We start from the raw sequence: 12,786 nt of genomic DNA on the forward strand, positions 1-12,786 counted from the left end.
GGGTTTGTTATTTTTTGGTGGTGGGGGTTTTTTTTTGGTACCCATTAAAATGCTGCATGCTATAGCAGATAGTGGAATATTACTTGGTTTTATCAACTTACTTCAAGTAGTTAAATTCATTTGGCCTGCCTTATACTGCCTCAGCAAGTAATATTTTTTTAAGCGAATAGAGAAAAAGGGCATCAAACTGAGTCATGTTGTTTATAATTGCTTAGTGTTGCCACAAAGACTTCTCTTATGTGACTAAGAAAACAGCTATGTTGCCGGCGCCTTAATCTTATAAACATTATGCAGTTGAAGAAAAAGACCATCTAGCCCATAAAGCCTCAGAAAATGAGAAATACTTTTCAAAAGAAGAGATGAGCTTTAGGCTCCTGACTTTTTGCTGAAAGCTGGTGTTATCCGGGAGTTGAGTAGCTAACCTGTCTGTGGACATCTGGAAAATCTGTTCCTGAACAGTGATGCATAGAGGAGCACGTGAGGCTTCTGCTCCGGCATGTCCAGCCACTTGAAACTAGGAGGGAAGAATGCCCAGCAGACTTACGTGCAGTGTTACAGCTAGGAGGCAATGTCTCTACTTCAGGGAGATAGCACGCTAAACAGTTTGCAAGAAGACATCAGTTTCCCAGCCTAGTCCTCTAGCATGAACAAAACACTGGTAGCTACCACTATATTACTGACAGGAGGTAACTAGTCTAATCATGAGTTTATCTACAATGTATGTGTGTGCCCAATAGAAGGAATATATGGAGCAAACTATGACAAGAACTGTGTGCAACCAGTATTGGTGATAGGACAAAAGACTAGAATTTCTATAGTGTAGTATACTTGATCCTGGTAGTGTACACAGAAATCCTAGGAAATCTATATTCAAAATAGTAGTGCACTTAAAATTTTCCATGGTCATTAAAAAAACCTTAAGTCTTGCTAAATGTTTTTTGTATCTGGTCTAAAACTGACCTGCCTAAAATTGAAAGAAAAAACTTGTAAACTGGAAGCTCTTATAAAATTCCTATGTAAAAGATAACTAGTATCATTTCAAACAGGTAAGATGATTTTGTCAGGTATGTCTCTTGAACTTTTCCAGGAAATAATCAATTATTCAAGAAAAATAAGTGTTGAACTCTTAAGTTTTTTCTGTATCTGCTGTGTGTTATTCTAAAATTAGTGCCTGTGTTAGATATTTCTAGTGAAACAACTGCAAGAAAATACTTTCTTTCTAGGAACTAGATAAATACTGAGCATTTGATAGAGTATTCTGCTTGTGTAATGTAATCATAGTCCAGTCCTTTGGAACCAAGGAGTTGGAAGAGTCTGAAAATATCTGTGAATCTGAGAGTTTTCAAAGACAGTTTATAAAATCTGTTCTTCGACTCTCTGAAGAAAACTTAAATTTATTATAAAGGAAAATTCCATGTGATGATGTTTGTTGCCAAAAGGATAAGATATTTTTCTTTGAAAGAAAAATGAATGAAAAATGAATAGGTTTGGGGGGAAAAAACCCAACAATGGTTATGTAAATCTGTACTTCACTTGCAAGTAGTTCAAGTCATTGAATGTAATGACCGAGTTTGTGGGAGGATATGTATTTCTACCGGGGAGAAGAATTAATTTTTTTTAGGCTATAGTTGATTGCTTTTTAAAACTCGTTTAGGAATACAGGAAAGATGTTAAGAATACTTCTTTTATTTGTAGCTTGGACAAATTTCTCTATCTTTCACCTCAGTTCTCTAGGGGCTTGTTCAGGGTTTTTTGTTGTTGTTTTTTGGGTTTTTTTGTTTGTTTGGGGTTTTTTAAGACTTTTTATGCTGTTTGGATCCATGGCTCTGGCCCCAGAGAAAAAAATCTTGGTTTGTTCCTGTTCTAGATTACGTATCGACTACGGTACCTGCTCCGAGCAAGGTGTGATGCTTCACCAGTGACTAACAATACCATCCAGTTTCACTGTGATCCTAGCTTCTGGGCTCAAAATATTTTCAATCTAGGTATGATAAAGTTTTATTAGCCCTTTGGCGTCTTGATCCTATTTTGAAAGCAGCTTTCTTTTTGTGAAGGTGAATAGCCTCCACACTAGTAATTTCTTGGTCTACTTTGTTAGGTTTATTTCCTTACCTGTAGAAGACATTTAAAGTGTGTTGTGTGGGAAAAAGTATTATTTATGAATACTTAAAATGAAGTATTAACAAACTTACCTTGCTTGAATGGTACGTGTGATGGTGAAAATAGCAGCTTTCAGTTTCTTGGGCAATACCTGTGCCTTCTGGCTTCTGAAACAAGGAACACAATCTATAACCCTACTTCACATCCTAAGAAAGGATTCCAGAAGTCAGTCTCATTCTGCATCTTCCAGCCCTTTCTTCTACTTCAATCCCATCTTCCTAAGCTGAAACCCGTGGCAGCAGCATAATACATGTTCAGGAACCCCCATTTGCTCCCTTGTCATGCTGAACAATAAGCCTTCGAGAACTGAGACGAAGAGAAGGGGAGAATGCCAAAGAAAAACAGAAGAACAGGGAAGAGAACACTACTGTTTGACAGTTGTCTGGCTTTTAGATTGTCTTTCCTGAAGTTGTGGGGTGGAATTCAGGAGAAAGCATGTTTTTAACAGAGTTGCAAATATACTTCATCTTCATTATCCTAATAGATTTTGATCTAGTCTCCAAACTGGTCTTTACATTTTTTTCTTACAGCTGTAAGTTGCTAGGGTTTTATGATACTGGTGAATCCCAGAACCTAGAAGCTTTGCAGGTAGCCTGCTTGTGTGATTGCCTGAAAGCCTGAGTTTAATGGAGATAAGCATCCTAGGAACTCATCAGCTTAGGAGCAGGAATTAAAGCTTAGGGGTCTTTTTAGGATTTTGACGGCTGTCATGCTTCCTTTCTCTCTCCACTGTTAGCTTGATGGGCATTTTTTGTTTTTCTGTCATGCAGAATGCTTTGTGAGATACCTTTGGGACCTTTTCTGCCTTTCATCAGAAAGTGCAGTCAGCTCTACAAATATACAGGGAGGTGCAAATACATGTTTCTCTACAAGGGCAGAGAAAGAAAGTGTTATGGCAGTGCTTTAAAATGAAGAAGCTCCTTTCCCCACACACCAGGACACGGGATGGTAGCAGGGAAATTCTCCAGGTTCCTTCTTTGTAAATTATTTTCTTTAGGAAAGGAGTCAAAAGTGAATCTCTTGTTTCCAGAAACAAACTGTCAAGCTGTGTGGTGATAACTGTGAACTGCCACTAAACTGACATGATGCTTGTTAAGAGGGGGTTTTTTCTTGCATTTGGTTTTGAGGCTGCTCTTTGTTATTTGTTTATTTAATGAACCATTGAACTGCTGAAATATGTTCCTTTAAATTATGAAAAGTGCTACAGTAGAAATGGCACCTGTATAGATCAGCATAGGAGTTCTTGTAACAGTTTATCTATTTAAGTGATAAATAAAACCAGATCACCTTTATCTGTATGGTTTCAGAAATAGCAACCTTTAGGCTGTTACATTTATGATCAGACATGTTCAATTTTTGTAGATAAACCAGATTTAAGAACCACTGAAGGAAAAATAAAATAAAGTCTAAGTAAAGAAACACGTTACTCTGGGAATGGCTTGAATTCTAGTCAGGCTGCATGTTGCTGACAGTGTGATAGCATCTGTACGCTAATAGGATAGCTCTCATGGATCTCAGAATGTATTTAAGAAAATAAAATACAACATTTAAAGTGTTTTAATTCCACAAATTGTATGATAACCCATGTTTTTTTAGAATAATGTAAGGGAATAATTCTCTGTAGTACCTTTGGGTAAGTAGCTTTATACCACAGATGTTAAGTCTGGAAGGACTTTTGAAGATGTGATTAGACTTGGAGAGAACAGAATAAAAATGCGGTATGGGTTTGACAGTTGATTGTAGTACAGTCAATACCATTCTTTGTCAAGGTAATTCCTTTTCTAGAGAAAGAAAATAAAACAGATCTATTTTGACTGTAGTGAAATATTTCATACAGCCATATATAGGAAACAGTATTATTCATCTGCATTTTTCTCTGCTCACTGTATGGGAAACATTGACTAGACTGTTACAGGCTTAATAAAGGGTATTAAGCAATAGATTGGTAGGGTTTTTCCATTTTGTTTATTTAATATTTTTGTTAACAACTGGTGTGGTAGAATCGTAATTAAAATGTATGCAACACCAAAATTACCAAGTGTCAATATGAAAATAATGTTGTTGATGTTAGCTTTCTGCCCTGCTCTGCGCTACGGTATGTTGGCTGGCCTAGACTCCCTCTGTGTCTAGATAGGGGACTAGAATGATGCTACTTGCATAGCTTCTCAGCTCTTGGGATGAAAAAGAGGAATACATAATGCAAGAAGTTTCCTCCTCCTTCAGATAATCGACCCCAAAATGAGCCAGGCTAGACTGCACAGGATCCACAGAGGCTGATGGATATGAGGAGAGAAGTGGCAGAGGGTGATTTCAAGTCCTGCTGTAACAGGGGTTGTCAAACTGTCACGTGGTGTACCCAGCTCATGAGGTGAACTCTCCTGGGACTCAGCCCTAAATTGCTGGGAGAGAAGGGAGTATGAGGTGTCTATCCCCCAGTTGTATTGAAAAGCTGTTGTGCAACCTTCCACAGATTGTTGGCATTTTTTAACTCTCAGTCTTGGACCATAACTTTCCCTACTTCACTCTGTTTTAAACAAAGAAAGTGTCTTTGTCTTTTCCTGTACAAACAGTGTGCTATTCCCTTGAAGCAAATCGAACACTCTTCTAGTTGGAATTCATCTTTCTTGGATGAGGTAGCCAGAATTTTACATGACAGTTTCATGTAATCACTCTATATATCTCTTCAGATAAAATCTCTCACCCAGCATTAGTGTCTAAAAGTTACCGGTCTAGTCAAATTTCCTTCTAAGTCAGTGGAGAGATAAAACATCTCCTGGAGGTGCCTATCACATCCTAGAATTGGTGGTGTGTAGCAACTGAGAGTATCGTTTGAGTATTCCATGGTGTTGACTCAGAGGCCAGAAAGAATCACAATACCTTTAAGTATTATGATACAGTTAAATCTCTTTATCAGACGATTGGATCAGGATGCTCTTTCCCGTTTAAACTTTGCTCACTTGCTCTTCTGGAGAGGCCAGGACACCTTCCTAGGAGAATCCACCATATAAAGGAGGCTGCAGCGCAAGACGGTTTGCTAGTTTTTCCTTTTTCGCATTATAAAATGCAAACATTTTATTGCATGGAAACAAACAAAATAAATGGAGTCCTCTATCTTGTGTTTATCCGTTCTTTACATGACAATAATGAATGATGACCTCATGGTATAAAGGGAACTAATTGTGAAAAATAGCGTTTCTGCTAGCTGCAATATTTTGGTATTAATTTTATTTATTTTGTTTAAACCAGGTTCTTTGGTAATTGAAGATAAAGAAACCCCACCACACATGCCCAAGAGCCCTGTCATGGAAACAAACTTACAGCCACCAGGCAGCTTACCTTCAAACCAGCTGTCTAAGTTCCCAACGCAGATAAGCTTAGCTCAGCTCCGACTCCAGCACATGCAGCAGCAGGTCATGGCTCAGAGACAGCAAGCTCAACGCAGAGCAGGTCCAGTAGGTTTACCAAATCCAAGAATTCCAGGAGCCGTGCAACAACATCCCGCTTCTCATCAGGTAAGTTATGACTGTTTCCAGAGAAGACTCTCTTTACTTTCTCCTTCAGTGCCATGGAAAAAAAGAAAGAGAAGGAAAAAGAAAGAAATTATGTCTAGATACGTAACTTCAGATAGCTTCATCTTTATGTAAATGGGTTAGGGAACATTTTCTTTACTGAGAATTGAATGGGCATTTTAAACTTGTCTGGCAGAATGTGTGGTAGCACTCAGCCTGTTTTTATTCAGAAAAAAAAAAAATCATATGGTATCCAACCGTATATAGTGCTGTGCTACATATTTTGTATTTTTGTCAAATGATTAAAAAGTGAATCTGTCATTAATTTTTTTCCAAGGCTTTTTTGCATAAAACTGTGATTCTTCCATATAACTTTCAAAGTTGGAAATACTCTCACTGGCTCTTGTAATGTATCTGCATTTATTATATCAGAATAATTCAAATCCATCTACTAGGTTTTGGTTTTAATACTGAAAAATAATGTGTTGTGTGATCATTCAGATAAATGGTGTGGTACTGTTTACTTGCATCTAATTTGTTAAGAATTTCAGAAGTTTAAAAGGGCCACTCGGTAAAAATTTCTGGAACATTGGATAGATACCAGCTAACTTGCAGAATTGTTTGTTTTCATGCAGGCACCTCCGCGCTTGATTCATTTTCAGAATCATAGCCCCAAGTCCAACGGTTCAGCTCTTCCTGCACAACAGATGAGATTTCCACAAAATCAGAACCTCCCAAGGCAAGCAATAAAGCCCAACCCCTTGCAAATGGCATTCTTGGCACAGCAAGCTATAAAACAGGTAGAGTTTCCTTCCCTTTTCACTCGCCATGTAGAAATAAAACATCAAATGTGCTTTATATCATCTTACTTTTATATTATGTTTCTAGAGTGCTTTTCATTTAGAACAGAGACTGCATTTTTCTCGATGACAAGATACCCACAGTTTTCTTAATGAGATAACTGTCAAGCTTCTTTCATTTTGACAGTTCTAAGCAGCTGAAGCATTACGGAAGTGAGCCACTGTATGTGCTATGAGTGTGTTTCATTCTCTGTTTGCTATTACTGTCATTTCTGACCACTTATGCAAAACTTAACATAGCCATGGTCTGCGCACTACAGTCAGTGAATAGACCGAATAGAAAATCCCAGTATTTAGCTAAATGTTAGTGACTTCACTAGGAACCAGGTAAAAGCTTGACTAAAAAGCTATAGCTGCCACCATTCTCCAGTGTGCGCCAAATCTGAACTTTTACAGATGAGGAGACAAAAGAAAGTCCACAACTGTGGGACCTCTGCTGAGTAAGACTGATCAATACCCAATTGATCAGCAGTTGATCTGGGGCAGAAGCAAACACTTCAGATGTTTTCTGGATGTTCAGGAAGGCAAATCTTTACTAAAAAGCATATTAACATATGAGTTGTTAGATATGTGGAAGGAAAGAGAAAATCATGTCACTAGAAGTAAGCAGGGAAGAATCAAATGAATCTGACCTGTGACCTGAGAAGTGGAGTAATACCATTCATGTTTGCAATGCTTACGATGTCAGAGAAGTAATTCCAAATAAATTGAAGAAAGTTGTACAATATCTAAGAGAACTTCTAGAGACAAAAACTAAGTGACTTCTATTCTGCGCCTCTGAAAAGAAGATTGGCCTGGCTGCAAGCCTTTCTTTCAAGTGTTTTCATTACCTAGTAATGTCTTTCTGAAACTAGAAACCAGTAAATAGAATGACTGACTAAAAAGGAATTGGGCAGAGTCAAATTTTGCCTACGGTTATCATGAAATTCCATTAAAGTCATTGAAAACTGCATATGTCTAAATGAGAAAGAAATTTAGTCTGACTTGACTGTGCACTTCATATCATGGTGTTAAATGTATATGTGGGTGGAGATCCAGTCAGTGTTTCAAATTCTTAATCACTTTAAGTTGTTAAAGGAAGCACAACATCAAATACTTGATGACGTCCAAGTGACACTATACCTATTTACTTAATAAAGCACTGGAGCAGTTGTGCATTCAGCCGATTATCTGTAATGCTTTTATTTCACTAAAACAGTTACATTTCTCCCACAACACTGTCAATGCAGCATGAAATATTAATAGATAGTTACCATTGAGATACAGCTTTGAATTTAAGGATTCACATTCATTTCTTCTATTCATAGTTTTGAACTACTTGTCATCTTCACTTGTCTTGTAAGATTGGTTCTTGAAATTAGATAACTTCAGAGTAAATCAGGATTTTATGTTCGAATTCAGCTTACTGAACTAAGCTGCTTGTTCAACTGCTGAGTTAGAACCATTATATGCAGTAGATGTGATCTCGAAAAAAAATAATACTGAATTGTGGGTTATTGTCTTTTCTTTCTAGTGGCAGATTGGTAGTGGACAAACTTCAACTGCCCTTTCAACTGCAAGCAGCACAACATCTACTCCATCCAGCCCCACAGTCACTAGTGCTGTAGGATGTGATGGGAAGACATGCGGTCCCCCCGTGATAGATTTGAGTTCTCCAGTGGGTAGCTCCTACAATCTACCATCTCTTCCTGATGTAAGTGTAACATAAGAGCAATGTTTTATGGATTCTATTTTAAAGTAAGTCTTAATGTTTGTGAGAAGTGGAAACCTTTTAGACTGAAATTCTTGCTCTGTTTGTCAAAATGAGACAGTTCCAGAAAACAGCAATGCAGGTTTGTCTACCTGTTGCTGGCAATATTCAGAAATGTTCTGGGAAACAGCTGTTAAAAATAACATTGCAGGTTGTAACTGTAATTGGACTTGTTTATTTGGATGCTGCATATTTTCCCCCGACCCTCCATAATGATACTAACAAAAATGAATTAGCTTAGCTTTCGTTTACCACTGTCCATAGATAGCACTGGTTTGCTGATGGTATTTCTGGTATATTTTTTACTTTTTTAAAATATATTTTTAACTCATTGAAAGGGCTATCTTGGGTAGGTATTAATTGTTGGTATACTGGATATATTTCTTATATCTTTTCCTTTTGGTACTTCTTTTCTTCATATATCCTCTAACATGCCTGTGAGCTGGTGATAGAAGGAGCATCATAAGATCATGTTTTCTTAAGCTTCTAAACTTCTCTTTCATAGTTTCTTCTGATTGGTACATGTTTGTCAGAGGTCCACATTAGAGCTGTTGAGTTTAGTCAGTTGACTTTATTCTTTCAAATAACTGCCGAGCCTATTTTTGTGGTCTAAGGTTTGTAGATACTTGAAATGTCATGTTTTTTTAGTCATAACTTGCTGTTACTCCCTGTTTCTCCCACCTGTCTTTTGTTATCACCAATAAACTCTCAGATAAGTGTTCTATTTTTTAAATAGAGTACGTAGAGTACAGAATCACAGTATCTGTCGGGCTTAAAAGGTGAACACAACATGATCATAAAACTACTGGGTCTGTGAGACATTTTAGCATATTGATTTTTGTGCACAGTATTACTATGAACTCTTGTATATGGTTAAGTTTATGCTATTAAGATACATGGCCCAAATCACTGTAAATATGCTGACGTAGCAGGGGCCTCTGCATTCACTTTGGATAAGTCTAGCTTATAAATAGAAATTTCAGTGGTCAATGCAGTGGATACCAGTGGATTTGTGAGGTGTCTGGATAATGGAAAAAACTGATAGCAAGGTGACCTATTTTCTTATCAGACATGATCTTATGTATTGCAAAAAACCTAACATTTCAAAAGTTATTTTGCTTTATCAAACCAGAATGCGTAATTTTTACAGAAAGTTAGAATGGTAAACTGGGAGCCCCTAAAACAGAGTTCAGTTGTCTGGCCTGGGCTGTGGGTGGAAAGAACAAGTGTTGGTTTGCTGTTTGCATTTTGAGTCAATATGCATGGCCCCTGCCCAGAAGGTATGTGGGAGAGATGGAATTGAGTGTCCTTTGAGGTTCTTCCAGTCCTGTTAAACACTAGTGGATTAATGGGTAGTTTGTGTATTGCTTATTATCTTTTTTAGAATATATAACGTAAGCATGTCAAAAGAAGGTGTGGAGATAAAAATTCATCTCTTAGTTCAATGTGTGAAAACTACCTGTCTGATGTAAGCCTTCTCTGTAGCTGATGGAGAAAAATTGGCACTTACAGAATCTTCTGATCTTAAAATGAAGCACTGTCTGGATTTGGCCATTTCTTTTCTTTTTAGAGAAAGCAAGACGACCTGTTTTAAAGTAACCACCTCACTTTTTGGATGGCTAAAGTTAGGTGAATTGCATTTTGGTCTTCACCTTCAAAATAACAATATGGCAGAGGCATGGAGTGGTTTTTTGTTGTTGTTTTTGGGGGGGGTTTGTTGTGGGGGTTTTTTCTCCCCTCCCAACACTAACTGCTTCCCCTCTCTTCCCCACCTTTTAGATTGATTGTTCAGGAAACATCACACTGGATAATGTTGTAAGGAAGGATGGCACTGCAGAGCAGAATCAGCCAAAACCCCCTTCGAACAGAACTGTGCAGTCACCAAATTCATCGGTACCATCGCCAGGCCTCTCGGGTAATTGGAACGTGGTGCAATCTTCTGTTTAAGTGGTCTAATGGCAAAATCTAATGTGACACTGTTAACACTGATATCAGAATTAGTTACTTCTATTTTATATCAAAGATGAGAAATATGAAAACGAAAGCAAAGTTGTAGAAACCCTAGTAGGAGTTGAAGTTGAGACAATATTTTAGCATTGTCAACAAAGGTTAAGTAGCCAGATCTTAAAAACATGGAGAGAAAAACATAATATATTTTAGCGAATTGCATAGAAATACATAGAAAAATGTCACTCTTAGGGGTACATCAAATTAAAACCTAGAAGCTGTGGTAGGAGACAAGTATTTGAAAAAGAAAGAAAGGGTGTAACAGGACACAGTGGCTACAAATGGTGACTTGGGAAGTTCAATCTGGATATTAGAAGATCTTCTTCACTAGAAGGGTAGTGCAGCACTGACACAGGTTGACCAGAGAGGTTGTTGTTATGGGTAGCTAAATGTGGTGGACTCGAAGGACCCAGGGGATTCCTGTCACCATGCCTGGTGGCAATCGGCAGCTGCTCCTTACTCCCATTTCCCAATCTGGCCTGTGGTGAGGCTCTGTGAGCGTGAATTCCTAATAAGCACTCGTGCAACATTCATGTACCTGCATGGCATTCACGTGCCTGGGCAGATTAGCTGAGACAGGTGGATAACGCATTCGCAGACAGCACAAACAGCCCACTCTGTTTTCTCAGGACCAATGCTCAGCAAAAATGTCCTTCACAATTCTTTCGGCTATCTGGTCCGCAGACCTTTGGTCTCTCTCATGCCTGGCCTCCAGACTTCCTCCTTCTCGCCAGCTTGTCTGGCTTAAAGTTTCCTAGCAGATCCTGAGAGATCTGCTAGAATTTAGTGAGGTAAGATAAAACAAACTGCAATGATCAGGTAGAGGGGTCAGCCAGGCAAAGGTACTGACCCATCAGCCTGCTTACATGCAATGGGCCTCTTTTTAGTCCTCTCCTTCCCTGATGCTTCTCATCCTCTCATGAATTTGTATTAAATGAGATATGGGTTAAATAAATGACACTGCAGGAGAAATTTTCCACCAAACCTGTGTACTCCCCTGAGTCACATCTCAGACTTGGCAAAGACCTGTAGTTTGTTCTAATCTGATTCTTCTATCCTAGGAGGAGTCAGTGTGACAAACATACACCCTCCGATTCGTTCACCCAGTGCCTCCAGTGTTGGGAGCAGAGAGAGGTAAGGAAAGAGTGGGAGAGAATAAAATGTAACTTCCACCTCCATAGAACATGCCTCAGTCTCTTCTCTTGTTCATGCGTATAGAAGTCAATTTGCCTCACCTTCTCTGTTACTGGGCCAGGCCTGATGGTTATTATAGCACTCTTTGCATTCTAAAAGTAGTAATTTCATTTGTAATGTATTAATAGCACATCTAAAAATGTATTAACTCTGTAAATGATGGCTAGGTTGGCGTTAGTAAAAGAATGCCAATTCTAAATTAGGGTTTTTTTTTAAATTCAGAAAAATCGGCTAAAAGAAAAAGTTGCATAATGAAAGTCCTCGTGGAACTATAAATGACTTCAGATTTAAGGAACTGATGTTACAAAGAGGGTTATTACAAATTTTCTGCCATAATAGAGTTAGTTAAGTGAGCACTAGATACCTACTGAGAGTCTACACAAATGTTTTTATCCCTTAGTGATGGAAAATTAATGGACAAATAGATTTACACAATGTTGCTTGAAGAGTGCAGATCCATTAATGTGTTCCAATAAATTAGAACATACACCTGACATGAGATTAATTTTTCATGCAGAGAAAAATCAGATGACGTTCATCCTACTTGAATTGGAAATGTAGATGCTTTTTAATATAGAATACCTTTTGCTCTATTCCATTTACGTGGTAAATTCTGTGAAGGACTCTTATGAACTGTTTAAATGTTTGTGTGAAGAGTCTTTTACTTGCATTTAAAAAAATGTGATTCTATCTGCTGCTGCTTAAATTCATTTTGTTAGATTTAAAATTCTTCATTATTATTAAAAAAAATCATAAGCTGGTATTTTTGCATTTGGTTGTCCATTCTCATCCCATTACGACTAAAGACATGAAAAAAGGCAGATCTAGTTCTAAAAGTAGGGCCTCAGTTTTGGTAGAGCTGCAAGGCTGAAAAACTCTTCCAAGATAATGTAAATATGTGTTTTATCTGGCCTATTCACTTCTGTGGTTTACAATGATCAGTTCAGCTCTGGAGAAACACTGGCCTTCCCCAAAATACAGCTGCATCTCCTCCGAAGTGGGATGATGTTCAGTGGAAGTGCTTTTTTGTGTATGACCTAAAAGAAACGGAGATTACTTGTAAATCTTGCACTAATGGGAAGTAGAACCATGAGTAATTCTCTAGTTCTGGAACTGCGCCATTAAAATTTTCCCTTTTTGTAATGCCTTTTCAATATACATGAAAGGAAATAAACTTGGATGTTGTATTCTATAAAAGTAATACTGTAGCGCTCAGGATTCAAAGCAGCAAAATGGATTAGCATCCTGAGGTCTCGGAAAGCATCGGTGTACAAAAGGCGCGCAGTTCTTACTCTTAATTTCCTTT

General features: G+C 37.9%; 1 protein-coding gene across 1 annotated transcript in view; it reads left to right on the forward strand.

The window, feature by feature from the left end:
- TRIM24 (tripartite motif containing 24) overlaps positions 1 to 12,786 on the forward strand; it is a 41,447-nt gene that overhangs the window by 19,910 nt on the left and 8,751 nt on the right. Inside the window, exons 8-13 of the mRNA XM_009288411.2 lie at positions 1,868 to 1,985; positions 5,407 to 5,672; positions 6,305 to 6,469; positions 8,043 to 8,222; positions 10,059 to 10,194; positions 11,348 to 11,420. Of these exons, the coding sequence (XP_009286686.1) occupies positions 1,868 to 1,985; positions 5,407 to 5,672; positions 6,305 to 6,469; positions 8,043 to 8,222; positions 10,059 to 10,194; positions 11,348 to 11,420 (938 nt within the window). The remainder of the gene's footprint in view (positions 1 to 1,867; positions 1,986 to 5,406; positions 5,673 to 6,304; positions 6,470 to 8,042; positions 8,223 to 10,058; positions 10,195 to 11,347; positions 11,421 to 12,786) is intronic.

This window comes from Aptenodytes forsteri, unplaced genomic scaffold (assembly GCF_000699145.1).
Source record: "Aptenodytes forsteri isolate BGI_AS27 unplaced genomic scaffold, ASM69914v1 Scaffold56, whole genome shotgun sequence".
Classification (NCBI taxonomy): domain Eukaryota; kingdom Metazoa; phylum Chordata; class Aves; order Sphenisciformes; family Spheniscidae; genus Aptenodytes; species Aptenodytes forsteri.